Source organism: Epinephelus moara, chromosome 20 (genome assembly GCF_006386435.1).
Source record: "Epinephelus moara isolate mb chromosome 20, YSFRI_EMoa_1.0, whole genome shotgun sequence".
Lineage (NCBI taxonomy): Eukaryota > Metazoa > Chordata > Actinopteri > Perciformes > Serranidae > Epinephelus > Epinephelus moara.
Window position 1 is genome coordinate 14,532,850 of NC_065525.1, and position 24,232 is coordinate 14,557,081.

Below are 24,232 nucleotides of genomic sequence, written 5' to 3' on the forward strand. Positions count from 1 at the left end.
AAAAGATGAACTGTTAATCAGTGTTTAAAACTCCAGACAACAAACTAGTGTTGTAGTACTCAAGATGAGTTATAGTCTCATGACCACCTTTTAAAGATCTCGTCTCACACTCGGCCACACATTTACTCGGTCTTATCTCAGTCTCAGACAAAGAGGAGTCAGAATGTTATTTCAAGACCAGTAAAGACTAAAACTGCCTGTGCAAAAAAGGCGTGTTGACTAAAGATGGTTCAGATGATTTCAGCTCCTCAGCATTTGTCTTTGTTTGCTCTTAGAAGGAAGCTAGGAAATATGACCACATTACTCCAGCTCTAAAATCCCTACACTAGCTACCTGTCACTCAGAGAATTGATTTCAGAATCCTGCTGCCTGTGTATAAATCACTCTGTGGCTCAGCGCCCAAGTATATCTCTGACATGCTTGTGACATATGAACCTTCTAGGACCCTGAGGACGTCTGGGGCTGGCCGACTGACAAGCCCAAGAGTTAGAGCAAAACATGGTGAAGCAGCGTTTTGTAATCATGCAGCACAAACCTGGAATAACCTCTCAAATGATGTTAAATAAGCCCTGACTCTGACCACTTATAAGTCAAAGCTAAAAATATTCCTTTTTTACACTGCCTACTCCGCCCTGTAATGACTGCAACCTTGTTTTAAAACTCAATCTTTTTTATCTTTTGCTATTAATGGTGTTCTTTTATTGTGAATCGCTTAGTAATTAATTTACCTTTTATATCTTTCTTTTTTTTCTGTATGCTTTATTATATTTTATATTTGATTGCTCTGTAAAGCACTTTGAATTGCACTTGTGTTTGAAATGTGCTATACAAATAAAGCTGCCTTTCCTTAGGAAAACAAAGGAAAATCTCCACACATAAAATTCACCTCTGCAGTGCCTTTTGATTATTTTCTCAAGACAGTTCTCATAGCACACACACACACACACACACACACACACACACACACACACACACACACACACCTGTATATAGTATAGCGATAAAAGAGGCGAATGAAGAGGTTTCTTTTTTGTTTTCTGTGGGTGTTTTTTTTCTTTTGAAATCTGGATCATTCAGATCTATTTGAGGAGTGCCTATTGTTTGCATATTCCACATTTTATCATAGTGCATCATGCAGTTTGGGACCCACACTAAGCTGGTTTTGGTCTTGACTTGGTTTCAACCCCTCAAAGTCTTGTCTCGCTCTTGATACTCTGATCAGTGAGGCGGCAGTAGCCCATAGCAGTAGGACTTGGGTTGGGAACTGGAGGGTCGCCTGTTCGAGTCCCCGTCCGGACCAAAATATGGAGCATGGACTGGTGGCTGGAGAGGTGCCAGTTCACCTCCTGGGCACTGCCGAGGTGCCCTCGAGCAAGGCACCGACCCCCCCCCCCCAACCGCTCGGGGCACCTGACCACAGCAGCCCCCTCACTCTGACATCTCTCCACTTTGTGCATGTATAGGTCCTGTTTGTGCATGTGTGTGTCTTTCGGACCTGTGTGTTAATGACGAAAGAGTGAAAAAATTGAATCCCCTCAGGGGGATTAATAAAGTATATATATATATATATATATATATATATGTAAAAAAAAATTAAAATCAACCTTATGTCTTGCTGGCTGTGAATAGTGACTATTTTCATTATCAAGTAATCTGCCAGTTGCCATAAAATGTCCAGAAATTATGAGAAAATGATAATCACAGCTTCCCAAAACCCATCGTGGCATAGTTATATTTGTCTGAATAACATTAAAAACCCAAAGATATTCAGTTTACTACCCTGGAGACAAAGAAAACCAGCATATATTGACATTTGAGAAGCTGAAGCTACTGAATTTTGGACATTTTGCTTTAAATATCACTGAAATAACTGATTCTGAAAATTGTTGCCAGGTAATCTTTGGTTGACTGATTATTTGATGAAGCTATCAACTACTTAGAAACAATAGCATATATAAATAGCCTGGCCATTGTTTTTACATGAGCTAAAAAGGTATAACAGGTTCCAAAGCCCAGCTGAACTCCAAGAAATACCACTTTACACTCTCAGCCACACATTCTTTAACATTTAATGTCACTGCACCCTCGCTGTTAAGGCCTTTCACCCTAACTCATGGCAGGTTTGCTGCAGCCATATAACAATCTAAGGACACTGCAGCACACATTGGGTACTTTATGTGTCTCATGGTGCAGAGATATGTTTGTGTGTGCAGGTGTGTGACTATGTGGTTGAGTAAATGTTCTGCTGCAATATGGCAAAGCTGTGTCCCAGACATAATCCTCCCTCTCAGGGTACAGCCTGATAAACACAGTGATTCACTGAGGCTAACAAATTCATGGACACTTAATTAACAGAACAAACAAGCGAGACTCAAAGATTTTAGTCATCATGATCCCAATGGTCTAACATAACAGTGCAAATGGCCTACATTACTTTATCACTAAATTCCTCTGTTCTTGAATTTCTGCTCCTAATCTCTCAAAGGGCAAATGTTTTTAGCCGAATATTTTTATCCATCCTTGTCCAGAGTCCTTTAAGTGGTCTTCCTCTCCATCATAATCCCTCTAAATGATAACAGACCATTTCCATTATGAGCTTTAACTAAGCACTGTGTCTCCTCACTCAGTCAAGTGTTCAGAGACTTGCCTGGGGTGAAGAGGCAATAATGTAGGGAGTGCGGAAATCAACCCACTCAGTCTCCTCTTTGCTACACACCGCCCTCCCTTCATTCTTTCATCCCTTTGCTTGACTAAGTGGTAAAAGTATTTCACAAGAGAAGGAGCCAAAGATTAAAGAAAAAAATCATGATGATAGAGAGCGAGCTTGGATGAGTGCGCTGAGAGAATGTCGATGTCATTGAGAAATAGAAAAAGATGGAGGTATTTGAAAGCTCGCAGGCTGATTGGTATTCGGTGTCGGTGCCAGCAGACGCGCCCAGAGAGGCAGCCAAACGCACACAGGAGAGAGAGACAGAGAGAACGACAGGAGACAGATTCAACTGATAACATTGTCTCCTCTCTCTGTTGTGGGTCTCTGCTGATAAAGAGGACGCAGCCAAGCCAGACAAACACGGACTACAATGGACAGGCTCGTCTGCACACAGTGACCCTCTTGGTATTGACACATGGGGCCTCTGGGTGACTCAGTGCTTTTGTGCAGCCACAGGAGAGCCTCCATGCCCCGGCCCGCAGACCTGTGGGAATCCTTGTGCAGGCTACTAATTCGGTGATGTCATTGGTGGCGCTTCATCAAGCACATGTTAGTCTTTACTATGCTCTCTTCTCTCTGCTTTTGTCTGTTGGACAAAGATGTCTAAGGTTATCAAGGTAGTGCAAGAGTCAAGGAAGCATCTATCATTTTTTTAACCTACTGTAGATGAAGCCACACCCACTTTCGCATCACAAAAGTGGGTTCCAAGACGTAAAGGCCCAATGATTGGCTGACAGCCTACTGCTGCCTACACATGGAAAGTCGAGTGCTGGTTCAAAGAGGTGTCTTATAGCCTTTATAGGTGGACAACCTCTGAAACAACACAGCTTGAGTTCATCATCGGCTTTGAAGCCCACCCTTCAAAAAAACCCACTGACTAACTCTACCCACTCCAACTCTTTGCTTAGACGGTTCAATAACCTTCTACCTCCTTTATGTATGTGTCTTGTTTACGTGTGTATGCCTCCCCGTTCATCTGTTTTCATTCTTTCAATGGCACTTGCTAGCAGTAGCTCTTGATCGGCCCTGACGTCTGGCAGCCTGCATTCATCATGCGGAAATGGGTTGGATAAATGACAGACACATCAGGGAATCATAAATTACAATAGGATTCTTCCTCTAAAAATCATTAACATCAACAAAATTTGTTGCTTGTTGATTTTGTAGATGAAAATATATTTTACTCAAAGAATTAACCTGGCAGTGGCATTAGTGGAACAGAGTGCTCACACCTCACCAGGAAAAAAAAATCAGTGCTGTCTAGTGGACTGAAAAAGCAATTGATTTTATTATTCCAGTAACAAAAGTTGTATTAAACTAGGGATGAGTATTGGCAAGGACCTCATGATATGATACGTATCATGATACTGGGGTCACGATACAATAGTATCACGATATATCTTGATATCATGATATCACAATATATCGTGATATTCTACATAGTTAACTTAAAAATGAAAAATAGAGATGATAACACAAGTTGCAGTATATGTACATCAGATGATATTGATCATCCAGAGGACAAATTGAGATAAAACCATTTGATTCAAAACAACCGTTGCATTTTATTGTTAAAATTTATACAAATCTTTTTCACTGAAAAAATATTGGGAAAAAAGTGGTGTTACAGACTGCAATTGAAATCATAAAAAAAGCATCAAGTTTCTTGCAACTGACACAACTGTAAATGTCTCAAAGTAACCATTATTCTCTTTTCCCTGAACAACACACTGAAAGCATTGTAACCTGCAGTAAGTACAACTAGCTCACACAGTACCTGAAACATAAGGGATTTAGTACCCTGAGTTACTGACAATGCACAAAGTACATAAGTGAAAATATTGTTTCTCCTATTGTGTCACTGTTTGAACACTGAACTAAACATATCATATGAAAATAAAATGCCTATGCGCAATACGTACATTTCCAAAAATTAACGATTTATATGATGAAAGATCGATAATTGGCGTCCATGTATCGATACAATATAGCCATGCAAAATATCACTATACTATGCTGTATCAATTTTTCCCCTGCCCCTATTAATTGGTGAAATGGGTATTTTCATCTGTATCAAAGTGGTGTAACAACCAACCAACAGACTCACAGACCAATGCCGCCATCCCTAGAGCCATGCCACCAAAATGGCAAACATTTATAGACTAGTCAATTATTGATAAATAAATGAAATAACTGACATATTAAGTGATGGTGAAAATAACCGCTCTGCAGATCATACAACAAAAACAACAGCCACCTTGGTCACATTCATTTTCAGGCCTGTTACGTTCTTTTGTCTGCATTTTCCAAGTCTTCTAAAGGTAGACCCACAACAACATCCAGGCTATATATACCTTCGTCCTCTTAGTTCTTTCAGTATCATGACCTCACTTAACGTCAGCTCTCTTGTGATGGAGGATAGGGTTAATTAAATGGGTTAACTGGGCAATGATTTAATACCTGTCTAACCCTATACATCCCCTAACAGCGTTCAAGTGACAGAGACGTATACCCTGACCCTGATTCTCCGTCACACACCCATTTTAAGTGCATGTTTGGGTGTGCATGTGCTCATGCATGCCAGTGAGTATGTGCACTGTAATTGTGATGTGGGCGATAGGCAGGAACTTCAGAGGATCATGCTCGTCCTTGCTCTACATCGTCGCTGGATGTAATGGCCTCTGGTCATTTAGATGGGAGGCTTCTCTTTCTCCGGCATGCAGCGCTGATAAGCATGAAAGAAGACCGGAGATGATTTTAAATTGCTCTGTCTAGACACAAAAAGACAGAATAACTGGAGTCAGTGATGCTTTTAGGTACTGATTTGTAAAAAAAAAAAAAAAAAAAAAAAAAGTGTAAACTAGAGCAATAAATAAAGGCAGCATATGGCACAACCACAGTTCTTAAAATTCACACAAGGAAGACCTTTGAGCTGCAAAAGCAAAAGTTTTCCTTGTGAGAGGACGGGCTGCTTTTTTGCTATGCTTTCAGAGTTTGCAGCACACACAGCTAAAGTAGACGACTAATCAATACAGCAGCCTGCAGGCAGGGGAGTCCTGTTCCTTCTTCCCTCTTCCCAACTACTGTATTTCACTGCAGCAAAAAGGAGCTTTCTGAAAAACATAATCTATGCGGGGCAGGGCGGGCCCGAAGTGTCTCTGCAGAGAGAACGGCTTCATTAAATACTGTTCTCCGAGGATCGTGAGATTTTAGAAAAGAATAACAGTCTGAATTAAATAACTGCTTGAAATCATGTGGTCTTTTTGAGTTCTGTTGATTAAACACAGCTACCAGCTCCCACTGTCTCTCTTCCTCTTTTCTGCATGAAGTCGACACCACCATAAAAAGCTGAAACAACAAAGAGACGCGACTGATGGGCTGGAGTCACTCACCACCACCACCACCAGCACTCTATCCCGCTGCCCCTCCCTCTTTAGTCTCAATCACAACATCCGCAGTCAGACACCCCCACCTCTCCTGCTACACATACAGACACATGAGAGAAAACAACAAAAGGAAAAGCCATACACACATGCAGGAAAAGTGGCCCTGATGTGTGACTCAACTACAAAGACAAATGACCTTCCCTTCAGGTCCTGACAAAACACACATATAAACCACCCTGTATAAAACACCAGGGGCCAAACACAAGGGCAGACAGGTCCTTATCTATATGCTCAACTGCATCCCTGAGCCTGTTGCTGAGGTCAAAGGTCAGCACCACCACACCTGCAGAGCATTGTTTCTCTCTCCAAACACCAACGTCATTCAAACTGAAGGAACAATACTATTAGTGGCTTTACTTCAGATAACCACAATGACTTTAAAAGACAGCGTTCTTGAGTGGGCTGAACATTTCTTAAATTACTTAAGTGTTGCTAAACCTGATTTGGCTTTATTTCCCTGGCTGACTGCCACCCAGCAGACACCACGCGCTGCCAAACACAGCTTCATCCCTAATAAAAGCTTTGTAAGTGACCGATTCAACAGCTGTTCTGTATGATCCACTTTGAAGGAAATTACACTGAATTTGTCAGATGTGTTTCACCAACATGAACTGATTTCCACAATGCACGCTACAGTACGTATTTTTACTGCACAGAGCAGAAATCGATGCATAATTCCCACTTCACTCCGGGGAGGGATCATAGGGGAGGATGAGGAGGGGGCAGCGCTACAGGAGATGAGGAGGGGGATGGTGTAAAGCACAGAACCAAAAGAAAGGAGCAACACCAGCTCATAAGATATTGATTCACTCCCTCCATCCATGTTTACTGCGCCCCCTCGAACCCCAGCCGATGTATAAAAGGAGCTAGCAGGAGATGGAGGAGGAGAGGGGAGAGAGCCCTGTAATGTATCCTTTCTCCTCACCCAGGACAGATTGATTTACAACCACAGCTGCTCTCTTTTGCGAATTGTTGTCCCTGAATTGGAGGCCCAGTCGAACACACCAGGGTGTACTGAGCAGTTTTTAAAAAGTTAATAAATGTTAAGAAGTATTCAGGTTTTGCTAAACCTTTTATTCAATGTTGATTCACCACCTTAAAAGAAAAAAAAAAAGCCAGATGGGTCCTGCTTAATGCTGAACGTTAACTGTGCTCTTTCAGAGTCATGTCTGCTTCAGCAGTGATGCAGCTGTTGAGTTGTTGAGGAGAATATGCTAAACATCTCTGGAAATGTAACTGGAAATGTTCTAGTTGTGCTGTTTCTTGCTGTATGAGACGCAGAAGGTTTGACAACCAGTGTGACCTTGACAGGTCCTTCACTCAGTTTCATAATTCACACTGAAGGCGGTCAAGTCAATCCACAGTTTAACACCCTCACTGGTGCCTGATGGCCAAGCAGTCACATGATATCAACTTGACTCATGCAGATAGTTACCGTGACGAAAATCCCAGAGGGACTGGGTTGACAGCAAATCAATCATCTGCAGGATAGTCAAAGTGTGTTGTTACTATTTGTGAATTTGACAGCTGACCCTTGGGAATAATGCACTTCTATAACACACTTTGCACAATGACAATTTGCCTGTGCACCAGGACCAGACCAGGCTTTCAGAAATCAAACAATTGCATTGTTACCTGGTTCTAATTTTGTAAAAATAACCGTTATATTATGTTTGTGCTGTTGACACCATCTTGAAATATTGCCATGGTTAAGGACCTTTTGGGTATATGCTTTTAAGAGTCGTATGAAAAGATCGATACCACTGTAAACATGAAGCCAGAGGCAGCAGGGGTTAGCCTAGCTTAGCATTAATACTGGACAACTTGCTTGCATTCCCAGGTCATCAAATACATACGCTTTGTCATGCCCCTCAGCGTCTCACAGTGATGCACAGGGCACCCTTAGCATATCTAGCTAGTATGTGAGACACACCTGAAACACATTGTAACATGGGGTTAATGTTGTGAAACGGTTTTGGTTAGGTTTAGGCAACAAAACTACTTGGTTATGTCTAGAAAAAAGATCATGTTTGGCTTAAAATAAGTTTGTTACGTAACGAAACGTGACATACATACTTCACGGTACGTAGACTGCATAACTATACGTTAATACAACATCGACCTTTGGTTTCACATGGGATGTAGATACGTAAGTGATCAGAGTAAACTGGAAGCCAGGTGCGTCTCAAGAAGACACCAAACTTTGCCTTTGGTGTCAATATTACATACAGAGGGGCACAGCTAAAGCATCAATATTTGACACTCTGGGAATGAAAAAGAGCTGAACTGGAAGCAGGGACAAAGCTAGCCTAACTAAGGGTACTTTAAATGTACCACAACCTAGTTTGTTGTATAAGTTACTCCAGGAAGTCACTACTTCTGGCTGGGAAATAGACTTCATCCTGAGCTAAGCTAAGCTAAGATAAGATAAGCTAGGCTAAAGTATGACTGGCTAAGTTAAAATAAGCTAAGGTAACCAGCTGCTGGCTTCAAATAGAGAGTGGAATTAATCTTCTAAAGGGCCATCGACTAGAAGAACAATACCTATAACAATAGCTACAAATATATCCTCATAAAAATTGTTCTAACAAGTAGACTATAATGATAATGACAGTGGAGAATCATATTGTTGGGATTGCTTTTACGGCGCTTTGATGACAGAAAGAAACACTGACAGCCAATCAAAATCACAGAAAAAACAGATAATGCAAACAGTTCAAGAGGGACATCTGACAATCAGGCTCACTCTCATAAACAGTGGTAGGCCTTAGTGTTTCGTTACTATTATTAACAGAGATGCTAAGCTTCCTGCACAGCTGGAGCAAGCAGCGTCTGCTTGGCGCCTCTTTGGCACCACCGTTTACAGAACATTATCGTTCATCAGCATGGATGCTCAGATCGTTCTAGTTATTGTTATGGTTGTTGTTCTTGGTTTGGACAGCCCTTCACTTTCAGCAAGACAGTGTATAAACGATTTTCCAAAAATGCAAACTCTTCCTTCAAAATAAAGACATCGACACAAAATACAACGTCTGTAAAACAACTCAGTTTGAGGGATTATTTTCTGTCACTGTCAAGTGATTGAGCATAAGCAGAGCATAACAAAATGCGCACATTGATATTAAAGCACTCAACTGAGGAAAATAATAACACTGGATGTTATACTAAAATACATCCAAAGTACCTGAAGCACTATGGATGATAGCGTTTTTTTGGCAATGATAGTCCTACTTCTATTTCAGGGTGGGGTATGAGTGCTAATATCAACAGTGCAAGCAGACTATTAATACAACTAGCTGTATCACAGAGGTTTATGGGACACATAATTCTTTCAAAAGGCATAAAATACTAACTGAAATTTTGTAAAAACAAACAAACAAACAAAAAAAAACGTGCTAGCTATCAAAAAGCCAATTCGGCCCAAATAAAGATCCAAGTCTCATGACCTGGGTCAGGTTTCGATAATTCTTCTATGTTAAAGTGAGAAAGTATGATTAAGTAATATGGGTCCAAAGAAGGATGAGTTCCAGCACTGCAACAATTCCCCATGTTGTGTACGTGGAAATTAATCAAAATTGGGAGATTTCGTGACTATTGTGACAATCAGAAAAGTCACAGCACACCATGTTTCCCGCAATGGCTATCTACAGCAATTTCTGGTAACAAACCCTGTGAGTCATGAATGCTGAATGCGTGCAGACTCTACCAAGAATAGCGTAAAAGAGAGGGCTGACTACACAGCTGCAAGGGACCTCAAAACACCGTCTAGAAGCTGAAGATTTCATGCTGACCTGATGAATCATGACTGAATCTTTCTTTTCAGGTATTTCAAATTACCATGCGGGGAACTTGATGAAAATCTCTTTTGGCATATTTTAGCCTGGAGCCCTGCGAACAGAACTGACCTGTGAACTGCCTGTTCTCGACCTATCACAAATGTCAATCCTTCTGCAGACTGAAAGGGCTGAGCGGATGAGTTACGACAGGAGCTGAAAATGACTAACTTCTTTTTCACGTTCCTCTAGACCTATGAGATTTGTTCCTTTGTATGGGAGACTCAATAGACTTATTAATTAGAGAGACCAAGAGATTAGAGACTATTAGAGACTAACTAATTAGTGAGTGCGGGTTCATTTTGAGAAAATAATCTAATGATTTAATTGAACAAAAGAAATAATCCTGTAATACAATGGCTGCTCTACCATTGCTCTCAATCCACAGACAATTTCATGTCTTGACATTGTGATGAAACATCACTGTAAGCCATATGAACACGCTGCTCTTCCCGCTCTGCAGTGGCGGCATCCTCCTCCTTCCGCCTCTTACTGTGTGTCCTATCTGAGGATGATCTGCCCGGAGACAGCACTAACAAGCCAGAACCACGGGGTAATGGTGTCTCCGTCACTGCTTAGGCAGCTATCCAGAGACATACAGTACATTCACACACAGGGATACAAGAAACGAGAGAGTGATGGAGCCTGCAGGCGGAGAGAAAGAGAGAGGGAGTGACGGGGAGGGAGACTGAGTCAAAGAGCAGGGTGAAGGGAAAATATATATAGGAGGGGAAAGGACACCACAGAGCCAGAAAACTTTTCTGCTTTCAAAACCAAAACACGTTGTTAGCGTCCAATTTCTGCTGGGGCCCTGCAGACAGCAAAGATATGCATGCAGATTCTCCTGAAGGATGTGCTGTGCAAATAATAACTCTGGTGAAGAGCACCAGCTTTAACTTTACTTGCAGAGATCAGCAGGAAACCACCTCATGTCAAGGCAATGTTAGTTTGCAGTTTTCTTCTCATTTTTTATGAAATGAGGAGGTTTTTGCAAATAATTCGGCAACTTAACAATAAATTAACAGTTTCTGAGGTCATTTTTCAAGCGAGAATGCCAAAAATTCAAGTAGGACAACTTGCAGGAAGTAACCTCTTTCGAGTTATGGCCTGCTGGTCGAACAAAATAATCCATTATCTCTAACTGCTCATTCTATTCAAGGTTGCGGGAGGGCTGGAGCCTATCCTAAATAACACCGAGCAAGGGCAGGACATCACAGGGATGTCACATACCGAGACTCAACTAGGCAACCCCTAACACGTACAGGCAATTTAGAGTCAAAAATTAAGCTCATGTGCATGTCTTTGGACTGTGGGAGGAAGCCAGAGAACCCAGGAAAACCCACACAGACATGTGTGAACATGCAAACTCCCCGCCAGAGCTAGGGTGTGACGTAGCAGTGCTAACCGCTGCACCACTGTGCCACCCTTAAACTAGTAGCTTAATGGAAAATATCCCCCAGGGTTCTGGGAAATTATCAGAGGAGAAAATAATAATTATAAGAAACAATGATTAAATTTTTCGTCAGTCACAGCCCAGATTCCCACCGGAGGATGTTGGCCTGTTTGTTCCACTCATCACTGCCTTGTGTTGTCTGCCATTGTGGCTAATATTAAATAAAGACACGTGTGTGTGTGTGTGTGTGTGTGTGTGTGTGTCCATTAGTGTAGTAAAAGCAATGTTCCAGTCAGTTGTTCTGCACCAGCTGGGACTTGGACTGAGGGCAAACAACCAGTACACGCAGAACGTATGTGTCACCACAGAACATATGCAAACACAGCAGGAACATGCATGCAAATGTGGCCAGCTTGCACACACACCTGCACACACAGTGGCATAAACAAGTCAATGAAATATACATGCAGCAGTCTGTTGTATATACCTATATATATTGAGTATAACTTAATATTTGGTGGGACACTCTTTGAATATTTTTGAAAAACCAACAGTGACTGGATGAAACAGACGATATAATCGATCCTCAAATAAAAGTATAAAAAGGTTGGTGAGACCGTGTGATGGATTTTTGGTCTTTCATAAGAATAACCAACATTTATTCAGAGATACTTGGGCCACTCAGTCCCAGAAGCAATTTCAATTTCCATTTGCAGTTTCCATGCGTCTTTATAATGCACCTCTCCCGAGTATGGTGGGACAAGACATGATGTTATTGTAGTGGCAGGTTTTCACTCGGCCATTCGGCTTCATATTCATAAAAGTGCGACAGACAGATAGGAAGCAGGACGTGTTTTTCTGTGGAAGTAATATCACCTCCGGAAAATGTTCCCTCTCTGAGGCGAGAGCAAGGACAGAGAGACAGACGGACAGACGGGCAGACAGGCAGGTGGGGAAGCAGCGTACACAGTGGGTGCAGATGTTAACGGATGACAGATCACAACAAAGAGCACTGTGACGGCAGACTTACAGCTGACATTTTCAGAGCTATGACAATTAAAGTTTTACAACACATCATACTTCATCATACTCCCCCCGTTCCCTCTACTACACAGCCAAAATGTTTTATCTCTCTGCTTCTTTCTCTTCTCTGCCTCATCATATTTTCCCTCATCATCTGCCACATCACCCAATAATCCATAAGTGTGAGATATCAGCTGGACAGTGCTCTGCTGCCGGCTGTATCAGGCTGTCTCTTTATTTCAACATGCTGCTGCGAGCAGCACAAAGATCATTCTGATTCTGCATGCAAGTCAAAACAAAGTGCTCAACTAGTCAAGCGATGGAACAAAAGGGCACGAGGAAGAAAGTGGGAGATGTAAATATATAACCATGCATACATAATGTATATGGTGAGTGCTGTTAGCTACACAGGCTCAGTATGTGACGCTATGTTTTTTTTAATTTGGCAATATATACAATGAACCAGCTGTGCTAGAAACACCCACTGATGTTGAGTCTGATGTTGCATCTCTGACATGACTTACAGACTTACAATGGGAAGAATCTTTTCCCATATTTTGTCATGCAAAGATTTTGGATACAATTTTCAAAAGTCACACTATGGAGTAAATGTAGATTTCTCATATTACTGCTGTTCATTTTCCTATTAGCCACATGTAAGGTAGAGCCAATAAAAATCTTGACAGTTTAAGACGAGGACTTAACTAACTTAGGTAAAAAAAGATTTAATGAGGGCAAATACCTCCTCCGTCAGACAGCGCCCTTGCTTGGACCACATCCATCTTCAAACTCGGCCTTCATATTGGTATTAACTACCCACCTGTTAAGTTTCATGACTGCGTCTTGCAAAGTTGTGACACTGTCACAGCGACAAAAACTGTCCACTGACAGACAGAAGATACATTTTATCAGTGGATCTAATTTTTAAAGTACCTGGCAACAATGGCTGCCAGATAAATGTACTGAAAATGTAGTGCAGTGATGCTCTATAGTGCCATAAAATGGAGATACACAAGTAAAGCATCTCAAACTTTACTTACTTTCCACCACTGTCTAGCACAGTGGTTCCCAACTGGTGGGTGCCAGCCCAAAAGTGGGTCACAGGCCCATTCTGAATGGACCGCAATTGACTTGGGAATTTGTCTTTAAAAACACACTTTATTTTGAAGTACAATCAATTTCTGGCACAGAGCTTTTATTTTGAAGTGACATTTCCCGCTTTATAGTGAGTGACTAACGGACGGCTATTAAAGAGTGACAGTGAACTAGCTCGACAACATGGCAAATCACAAGTATGACACTGAATATATCAAACTACATGAAGCGGCGATTGCCCCTTCCCTACTTCCTACCCCCCTACTTCCAAGCCCTTGCTCGGACCACACCCATTTTTGAACTTGACCTTTATTTATTTATTTGTTTATGATTATTTTTTATGGGCTTTTTGCCTTTAATGACAGGACAGTTAGTGAAAGGGGGAGACAGAGAGAGAGTGGGGACTGACATGCAGCAAAGGGCTGCGAGCTGGATTCGAACCCGTGGCTGCTGCAGTGAGGCAATGCCTCTGTACATGGGGCGCCGGCACTATCCACTACGCTACTGACGCCCTGAACTTGACCTTTATTTTGATTCCAACTACACACCTATAATATTTTGTGAGTGCATCTTGCACTGTTGTGAAATTCTTTCCACAAACAGTCAGACAGAGAGACAAAAACACCTGGCCAAATACTCAAAACCGCTATGATGAGTGTCACCTGGACCATATTTCACGACGATGACACACACACACACACACAGACTAACAAGGTGAAAACAATACCAGCTGTCATGATGTTGTTAGGCTGGTAATGACTGCTCTCTTTCTTGATTAAATTCATTTTGCTTTTATAACTCGAAAATCATACATTTTCAGTCCCTTGCTTAGAAGAACAAACAGTTTGTACGCAGTATGCTTTATTTCTCAAGCATTTTTCTTGTGCCTGAGTGACTTTTATCTTATACAAAACTGTCTGGTGTTCACATGATTAGAGATGACACTGTACACATAATGATGAGATTAAAAGTTGATGAAAGCTGGCAGCAGAGAGCAAATGTTCCTTCTTTCTCACTCACACACCCACATGCACACATGCACACACACACACACACACACACACACACCCACGCACAAAAATATAGCCTTCATCTCCTTCTCTCGGCCCTGTGGCTCTGTAGCATTTCCATAAGCGACCTTGAGCTGTGAGCCCCGTCAGCATCCACCTTGCATGTATGCATTAATGACTGAATGTATAAACACAGCCAGTATTCATTATTCAGACTGGATCACACAGCACTTTTCTCCACTTTAAATCTTTGATATGTGGACTTATAAAGTTGTCAACCCCAGACTTACAGTTAACACAGGAGTAAATGTGTGTTTAATCTAAAAACCTCCACCCTCATAGTTAGTATCAACGTCCGTCTATCTTAGAAATCCTCATCTTGACATTTAAATCAGTGGACAACTCAGCCACCGCACAAACTGTAGTGGACAACTCTGAAGATCCAATTACTGAGGGATTTCTGAGAAGAAAAAAAAAAAATCTTGGCACACTACCAAAGGGTCCCAGCAGAGTTGGCTGAAAGTAATGACTGTTGCTATGCACACACAGGGAAGGAATCCTGAAACAATGAAACACAATGGTGTAGGAGGTGGAGTGGGGTGTTATTGTGCTCCTGCAGAGTCCTGAGCTTGCAATGTCCAGTGCTGCTGCCTATAGATTCACTGCACAGAAACAGCATCAATTATTCACTTTTTTTTGTAGATGATAACTTATTCATACAGGACGAGCCCTGCAGCATTATGGGAACAGGCACTGGTGCCTCAGCTATATTGAATTTAAATGATATTAAACTACCTTTGTTTTTGCTTGGGACCACATACCGACCCCTGCTGGTCCCACTCCCCAGTCCGGCTGGGTGTGTATAAACACAACAAATAAGCCATCAGTGATAACAGCCTTAGGTGGACTCCTGCTGAGAGGATGCTGCTGATCACACACACCTGCCCGCAGTGCGCCTGCCTCACCACGGTGTCCAAAAGCAACAGCATCCTCCTCCTCCTCCTCCTCCTCCTCCTCTTACCTCCTGTAATTGCTCCAACTCCTTCCTGAGAGTCTCCTGCTCGATCTCCAGGTCTGCATACTTCTGCTTCAGCGCCTGGTTCTCCTCCAGGACGACGAGACCGCACTCCGCAGCCCGGATCTTCTCCCGGTTCGCCTCGGCCAGCTCCTGGGTGAGCCGCTCCACCTCGGCCCGGTACTGATCCACCGATTCCCCGCATACTCCATCCGCGGCCATCGCCCCTCTTTCTCTGTCTCCGTCTCTGGCTGTCCCCCTGTCGGTCTGCGGTTGCCCCCTTGTCTCTCCACCGCTTTGGACAGAGCCACAGAGGCGGGCGGAGGCTAAGAGATGCTGAATATCCGCCCCCCTCTCCTGAGAGAGCCACAGCAGGCAGGCAGGCAGTGGAAACACTAAATTAATACACAAATACTTATATTCTCCTCTGCAACATCATCACGAGCATCCGACAGCAGGTTATTGTAATTAAACGTCCATATCGGCTGGTAGATGGAACCCTGCGACTTAAAACCAGGTCAGAGTCTTCAGTGTGACACTCAGCAAAACACAGAGCAGCATTTCTGCTTATTCATGGGTGCAAGGGCGCCACCTGTCCTCTGCTGCCAGACATAGCATCCACATCCTTGTTTTCAATAGCAGGAAACCTGCATCAGTTCAAGATAAATGGTCCTGCATGCTCTCAGTATTTACACTTCACAATATGTGGTTATGGACTAGTTATGGCTGAAACCACTGTAGTGTATTTATTATAAATCGCATTTGTCAAGAAAATTTAGTAGGGCTTTATCTTTTTAAAGTGGGAGATGTAAATATATAACCATGCATGCATAATACAATATGGCAAGTGCTGCCAGCCACAAAGGCTCAGCATGTTTTTTTAATTTGGTAATATATACAATGAGCCAGCTGTGCAGACGAGTCCAATGCTGTATCTTTGACGTGACTTACAGACTTAAAATGGGAACAAATTGCTTCCCATATTTTTTCATATAAAGATTTTGGATACTTTTTTTAAATTCATTTTTATTTTCAAACATACAGAATTGGGTAAGTGTAGACTGGCCATATTTCTGATGTTAATTTCCCTAGTAGCTACAATTTGGCATCTGTGCAAAATAAATGGTTCCGCATGCTCTAATACTTTTCAGTGGAAGAGAGAGCAGAGGGATTGTTTTTCACTTTCCATGTACAGTTTTATGATGTTCTATATTTGATGTAGACGTTCATTTTCATACTGCTCATTTAAAATTATGATGTTAAAGCATACCTTTATTTTTCTAAAGTTCAAGCTTCATAGTTGTTGCTTGGTGGGTTGAGCAGCACGCTGGCATGGCTAGCACGCTGTTAGCCGGTGGTGTTGAAGACAAAAGTGAAAATAAAGCTATGCAGGGTTGTACTGAGTATGTGGTGGAGGTAAATACAGGGCTACTAATCTGAACTCAACAGGCCAAATTTTGGGACAGGTGTCTATATGGGACAGGCCTTTAATTCCTTTACACAAAACTGTCGCTCAGCAAACTTCGGGAAATATGATCAAATTGTTCATTTGAACCAGAATGAATATTAGTTGTTTAAAAAATTAGGCTTTTAATATCATATCAATGTGTGTGATGTTGTGACACTTGTTCCAAGGCACCTGAGGATTACGGCACCCGGCATACCAACACAAGACCACATTATCCGGTTAAAACAACATTCATAACTTGGATTTATTTTTATTAAAAACACTTTTGATTCTTTTGATCAGTTGACCCTTACAGACAAAAAAATATATATAAATAACTTAACAGGTAATCAAGGAATGGACACATATTCTGACTTAGTGACAGCTTCAGAAGAAGGGAGTCACTACTTCATTTTTCATCATGCTGGTAAATTTGAATAAATTATGGTCTCCTCTGGTGCTTATGGTTTTTTAACAATGTGTAGCATCTCCATACTGACAAAACATTTACATTTGTATGTGCGATCTATACACTATACAGCTAACTAACATTAGCTCAAGTGGGTAGTTAAAAATCCAGTTTTATAAATCCAGAGAACTTCTGTAAAAATTAACTGCTTGGAAACCAGACCAATTGGGACCAGGCTTTTAATTGAAGTTTTAAGGTATATGTAAGTGGCTTTCCACTGTCACTTACTGCAGGTGCATGTTGGCGCAATTAATTGACGCGCGCCAGGCTTGGCTCTCACAAAACAATGTCCAGACATTTCCCATTGCTTTGCTCCATTTATTGCTTCCACAATTTAAGCCCAAGAAGGTACATTACCTTGGTTTGTAGCAATTAGGTAGCCTATTATTTAATACTGCTTCTATCTGCAGACACATCAGCCACAGTCAAAAAACTGTTTGCTTCTACTCATGCACGCCTGGCCTCATTAACCTGGCTGTATAAATGCACTCCCACAGGAAGTTGCCACAGTGCCACCCACAGTACAAAAATGTTTTGCAACAAAAAATAAATAAACACACACACAGATAAATGGCTGTAAATGTAAATAAATAAATAAATATAATATATTCATGGAAAATCTAAATATATATATTCAACAAATAAAACTTATTTTAGAATAACACAGTGTTGAGAATCTGAATTGATTTAAGATTAAGAAAAGATCTGTGTGTAGTTACATAGATGTTATACCATACTGTATACTATACTGTTATGCATGCAGTGTTTCCATCATATATAGTAACATCTCTTAATGCAGTGGTGTCAAACATATGGCTTGGGGTCCAGAAGCGGCCCGCCAAAGGGTCCAATCCGGCCCTCACGATGACTTGGCACACCTAATGTTGATGCACATGTGAAGGCTGAGAGGTTTCAGGAGCAAATTTAACAGTGAGCAGATAATGTCTTAGAGGCTTTTCCACTCTGACCAGATTGCAGGCTGTTCATCGTTTGTTCTGTAAATGGATGAACTTGCGGACTTCTATATATTAAAGAAAAGGGAAAAATTTGAAGGGGCCCACTTGAGATCCATGTGGCCCATGAAGTAAAATGAGTTTGACCCCTGTCTTAATGCATTACTGACCTCTTACACAGACATTACACTGATCACAAAGCAAATAGGAAAAATAGGCAACTTTTAAAGTCACTCTCTGGATATGTGATTTATTCCATACAAGTCAGTTTAACTGATTTATTTTCACCCATTATCCAAAAACAGAGCTTTCATTGTGTCACTGTCACCGTCATACCAGAGAGGAGACCTGTCAGAGTGTGAGGTCCTATTAGTCTCAAAGTCAGTCCTGTGCTCAGCAGCAAGATAGACGACAAGGAGCTTTGACTGTTAACTCACACTGGGTAACAAACACTTATATTTAAAAGTTCTATCTCATGTGTTACATCTTTGTCCGTAGTACCATTCAGGACGATGACAGTTAATGTATGGTGTATCAATTCTATGTCATGAAAGTGTTTTTAATGCAATTGTCCAAGGAAATTGAGACATTTTGGTTTGGGCCAGAACATAAGATCCATGTCTAGCAGTTCACTTTGCTTCGTGTCCATCTGACACTTCCTACTATAGATATTTGTAATCGCAGTAGCATAACCCACATTGTGATAAATTGTGGTTACACAAGTGTGGTCAAGGTTTTTTGTTTGATGCTCTCCACCAACTGTTTGTGTCCTCTTTAACCCTGCCCCGGCAGCCAGGAGAACAGTCGATCTTACAGCAAACACATGCAATAAAAGCAGATATGAGCAGGGTGAAAAGTTTAACTGCTCTCAGAGGCCTGTTAAACGTAATCAGTTATGGTACTGTCAAGTGAGTTATGGTGTTGATAGTGAAGGCGATGCTGCATTATCTGTCTTATAATTGATAATTATTAAATGGTCTGTGTAATACTTCTTGAAAAGGACGGGATGTGAGCGGGTCCATTTATTGGCTTTTCATAAAACAATATCACTGTCATAACACGCACTTGTTGTACAAGCTGTTACATTATTACCGGAAAGGTTGTGAAATGCAATGACAGTAGTCTGTGTAATATTGGTTTAGCAAGTAAATAAAGATGAAAAAATACATCCATGTACACAGTTTTTGTACTTTTTAAAAGTCACAATTATTGACATACATCTACAGCACTAATCTATACCTTCAGCCGGTATTTTCCTTATGATCCTATTCAGTAAGTTCTCTAATACCCTCCAGCTAACCCCGATTTACGAGCCCAAATTAAGATAAGGGGAGGTTGTCAGAAAGTCAAACAGATGAACAGTTTATGGCGGCGCTGTATCTTATCTCTGACAATGAAGTGTGGTGTCATGAAAAAATCTAAATGCTCTCCTGCACAGTAACACAGCACAAATACAGCTCTCTACCAAGAAGCATACCACAGTGTCTTTAAGCCTACACTTGTATGAATGTATCACAAGGTCTTTCATTACAAAGAAAGCCAACTGCTTTCAGTAGCCAGGATATCAATTTTGATGTCAAATTTATTGGTACATTTTTTTAAAAAGTTCATTTTTATTCCAGTATATTTCAGTATATACAACACATTTTGAAATTAAAGCCAACTTATCAATTGTATGGCTTACAAATTACAGTCTACCGTAGTATTTTGAGTGGCTAGAAACTTAAATTTTTTTTCAAATTTTAACACAGCAGTGTCATTATTTGTTGAGGTATACCGAAGGTGCTATCTGTCTGTCCGCAGCGGGTCAAAATACAGAGTCCTGTGATCTGGGGAATGTGTGTTGGTCAGCAAGGCGGGTGTTGGTGTGGCTCTGAGGAATAGCTGTGATTGGAGGGGTTTAGGTAAACAGCATGGCAGCCAGCACACCGCCTGCAGCGGTGGCTCCTGTAAGAGCTGAGAGAGCACACACTGATCAGACGTCATCTCACAGAAGAAACAAAGGAGTCACTGATTTAACCAGTATTATATTATGCATGCTTAAATCAAATTTCCAGTATCAAATCATAGTATTGTATTTGAAAAGATTGTCACTTGAGTCTTGAGTCTGCAAAATAGAAAAAACTTTCTTATACACACTTGTTGATGACTAGTGTTTGTTGCTGCTAATATATATATCCATTATTACTGTATTATAACTGTTCTTTTAATTATTTATATGTCAATTGACTTTTATTTAACTGTATTTTACTTGTTACATTTTTTTTATTATTTTACTCCATTCCTCTTTTAATACTGTAACTGCTGTTAAATTGTCAACTCTTTTGTTTTTGTTTTTTAAAGCACTTTGAGCTGCATTTTGAGTATGACAGATGCTATGTGAGAATATATTCGGAGATGGACAAATATATGGTGCATTAAAACAAGTAATTCTTATATCATATGTACTGTTCTGTTGTAAAATACATAATCTCTAGTTACCTCATAGTAAAGCCGGGGATCATGGCTGGCTGGCTGTACGTCCTGTCTGGCCATCAGTTCTATATCCTTCACTGTTTCTGCCTTCCTCCATTTGGCTCTGCGGTTCTGAAACCAAATCTGAAGCACAAACAATACATGTGAATGAATGTAACTAGAATAACACAATATATATAATTTTTTGTCATAATGCCTTATGTAAGCAGCTGTCTGAAGACCGGCAGTATTGTTCCATTGATGACTATTTAATCAGTCTATACTGTTTGAGAACATTATCTGAATTGTCAGTAACCCCAGTTTGACTTATTGACAGATTAAAAAGAAATGTCAGCAATAATCAGATGCAAAATAAATCCATATGTGTGGTAACAATTTGCTGATTTGACCAAACTTTATAATAAAATGCATAAAATTATGATACAGGTTTGACAAAGAAATCAAAATTGCTGCTATGCTCCTGAGACCCTGTGTTTTCATATGAGGACATCTCATGTTGGGTTTACTTGACCTTATACTTCAATCTACTTGGACACTTTTTCTGTGCCATCGAGTGGTAGTACTGTATGAGCACAATACACTAATCCATGTAAAAACAAGATGGTGCCAAGTCAGTCTGCAGGAGATCCTGACACAAAAATGGACAAGGTCCAAAACCTGATCACATTTATGGTTGAAACTTGTTTATTTATGATTGATCACATTTATGGTTGAAACTTGTTTATTTATGATTAATAATGTTTGTAGTTTAATAAGGCAACACATTTGATCAATTATAGCAACAGTAACAGCTTAGACACTGTTAGTTGGGAAGTATTCATTTGAAGACATTGGGACTTTATTGTTGTACCGTTTGAGGACACTGGGACTTAATTATCATTGACAATGTTTAGTTTTTTAAACTTAACGGGTCCTTATTGAATCCTGAACAGCTCAGAGGAATTAAAAATTCATAGGAGGCACTCAAGAGGCTATTGTGCGGATATGAATGTCATCAGAGTAATGTAACATCATAAAATATTGCCTCATTTTAATCTACTAAATATTGCAACATTTAAACAAATAAATCATTGATGTATTATTTCATGCTGCTGTGATTATTCTTTGGAAAAATCAAAAGAACAAAAACTGTCACTAACACCAGTGCGTATGCTTGCTAATTTCTAAAGACTGGCAAAGACTAAGACAGTGAAAGTCCAACAAATGCACTATGTGAGGAGCTGTAGAGCTGCAATGATCAATTGATTAGTTGTCAACTATTAAATTAATCGAAAACTAATCTTATAATCACTTAACCACTTTGAGTCATTTTTTAAAGAAAGAAAAAAGTCAAATTCTCTGATTCCAGCTTCTTAAATGTAAGTATTTCCTCATGTCTTTACTCCTCTATGTCACTTAACTGAACATATTTGGGTGTAGATAAAACAAGACATTTGAAGGCTTTGGGAAACACTGATTAACTTATTTTTTTACACAATTTTCTGACATTTTATAGACCAATCAAGTAACTTATCAACAATAAAAAGAATGGGCCTACCTGTATTCGGCCCTCAGTGAGGTGCAGGCGGGAGGCTAACTGCTCTCTGCTGTTGACGTCTGGGTAGTGAGTCAGCTGGAAGACTTTCTCCAGCTCCTGCACCTGAAACGGTGTGAAAGTGACCCTCGTCTGCCTCTTTTTCCTCTGACCTGTGGACACATTATTGTCACTGACATCCTCCTCATCAATTTAAACATGGAACCACAAGCTTCTCCTTCCTTCTGTTTTATTAATCATAATACTCACTCATGCAGTCTGTGGTGGCTTTGGGAGACTCTTCAAGTAGTCTGTTTTGTGGAGCTTCTATATTGGAGAGAAAAATCCAACATTGGCAGGAATATTTTATTGTAATTATGTTTTAATCATCAACTATGATGTAGCAACTCCTCCTTAAAAAGAAAAGAACACTAAAAGAATAGTAAAAAAAGAGTGATAAAATCCACCTGTACATGAGAGCTGGTTCGATATCCTGGTGTTCTCCTTGATAACAGACCAGTTACGATGAGCTCTCTTCTCTTTCCTGACACATGTGGGCCTCCTCAGGATTTCTTCAATCGAATGGGATAATTTTTTTGGCTGAGATTCCATTTCCTGCTCCACGCAGGGCTCTTTCTCCGTATCTCCTCTATTCCACGTTCCCAGAAGTTTATCCCCTGCCATCAGCTGTCTCTGTAAACTACAGACTTTATTCCCCAGCATTCAGGAGCTCAAATTATCCTCTCGTGAACACCTCTCAGGTTCTGGAAGCTGTTGTCAGCCTGCGTTTGACCTGCATCACATGGTCATTATCAGGGAGGAGTGACTGGCAGCATGTAACTGCATACTTCTAGGAAAAGCTTCCTCTATCGGTGTCCCTAGAGAACTTTTAATTCAAGGCGTGCTCATTGTAAATATGTAAACGTGATATTATTATCGGCCCTTATCACTCTTTAACACACATCATTTAATAGAACTGACTTGTTAAATTTACTCTGAGGTTTACCTGCCTTCAGTGTAACCAGCATAAAAACCAAATCTTGCATTGTAGGCCCAAACACTGACTAAATCTCTGTGAGTCTGTAGTTTGATTCACACCTGCATAATATTCAACTATAAAACATATTTAAACTGTTGCTTCTCTTTCTTATCACCACATTTATTGGAAGGTTAATCTTTATCACCTTGGTCTCACTATGCCCTCTCGCACTCCAGTTCACCTTTCAGACACACTGGGAACGCAAGCTGGTGGTGACTCCTTGTGGTGTGTGAGGGATCATGTCCTATGGGTTCAGTATGTCTCCATCTAGTGGTGCTGAGTCTTCAGTACATTCATCTTTGATTTTGTGATCTTCTTGTGCATCAAACCAAAGATCAGGTGATATTAATAGACCTTTCTTCATGGGAGACATTTTGATATTTCATAATAGGAAAGCACAGATGTCTTTGATATCATACATGGTGGCTGCATTCCAGTTAGAGGAAGTCCTGGATTACCTGGATAGCTTTTCTTGCTATGACACAGTAAGTCCAAATGTCTGCTGTGAGGAAGGCCTACAGAGTGGTTATGTAAGATATTTTTTAACATGATAAACCAAATCAACCTGAAAATAAAGGATTAGCTTGAAGCAGCTGATGGAGAATGCGATCTTTACCGGCTGTGACAGTGGACAGTGGATCCCAACAAAAGCTGAGTTTGAAGATGGGTGTGGTCCGAGCAACAGTGCTGGAAGTAGGAGAGTGGGAGGTAAAGAAGAGGCCACTGGCTCCCACGCTTTTTGCCCCTGGCACACATTCATTTTAAGCTGTGGACTGACATTACAGCTTGAGTGATCCCATTTGAAGACTGT

At 40.8% G+C, this 24,232-nt stretch overlaps 2 protein-coding genes across 6 annotated transcripts in view; both read right to left on the reverse strand.

Moving 5' to 3' along the window:
• bicd1a (bicaudal D homolog 1a) overlaps positions 1-16,057 on the reverse strand; it is a 43,450-nt gene extending 27,393 nt beyond the window's left edge. For all 5 annotated transcript variants that reach the window (XM_050074129.1, XM_050074128.1, XM_050074131.1 and 2 more), the window contains exon 1: positions 15,532-16,057. In XM_050074129.1, the coding sequence (XP_049930086.1) occupies positions 15,532-15,747 (216 nt within the window). In that variant the 5' untranslated portion in view covers positions 15,748-16,057. The remainder of the gene's footprint in view (positions 1-15,531) is intronic.
• Positions 16,058-19,416: 3,359 nt separating this feature from the next.
• Positions 19,417-23,155, reverse strand: LOC126408144 (ALX homeobox protein 1-like). Its single transcript, XM_050073541.1, has 5 exons — positions 22,850-23,155; positions 22,653-22,709; positions 22,407-22,555; positions 20,876-20,992; positions 19,417-20,350 (listed from the first exon to the last, which is right to left on the reverse strand). Exons 1-5 carry the CDS (start codon positions 23,103-23,105, stop codon positions 20,180-20,182), a joined length of 750 nt encoding a protein of 249 aa, XP_049929498.1. The 5' UTR covers positions 23,106-23,155; the 3' UTR covers positions 19,417-20,179.
• Positions 23,156-24,232: the final 1,077 nt, after the last annotated feature.

Bases quoted from the DNA above. Each gene is read 5' to 3' on its own strand.
- LOC126408144 (XM_050073541.1), bottom strand. From the start codon at position 23,105: ATGCTGGGGAATAAAGTCTGTAGTTTACAGAGACAGCTGATGGCAGGG. The intron at 22,710-22,849 runs GTGGATTTTATC...TCTCCAATATAG, and splicing joins GAACCAGCTCTCATGTACAG to AAGCTCCACAAAACAGACTA. The intron at 20,993-22,406 runs GTAGGCCCATTC...TTTGTGCTTCAG, and splicing joins TCACTGAGGGCCGAATACAG to ATTTGGTTTCAGAACCGCAG.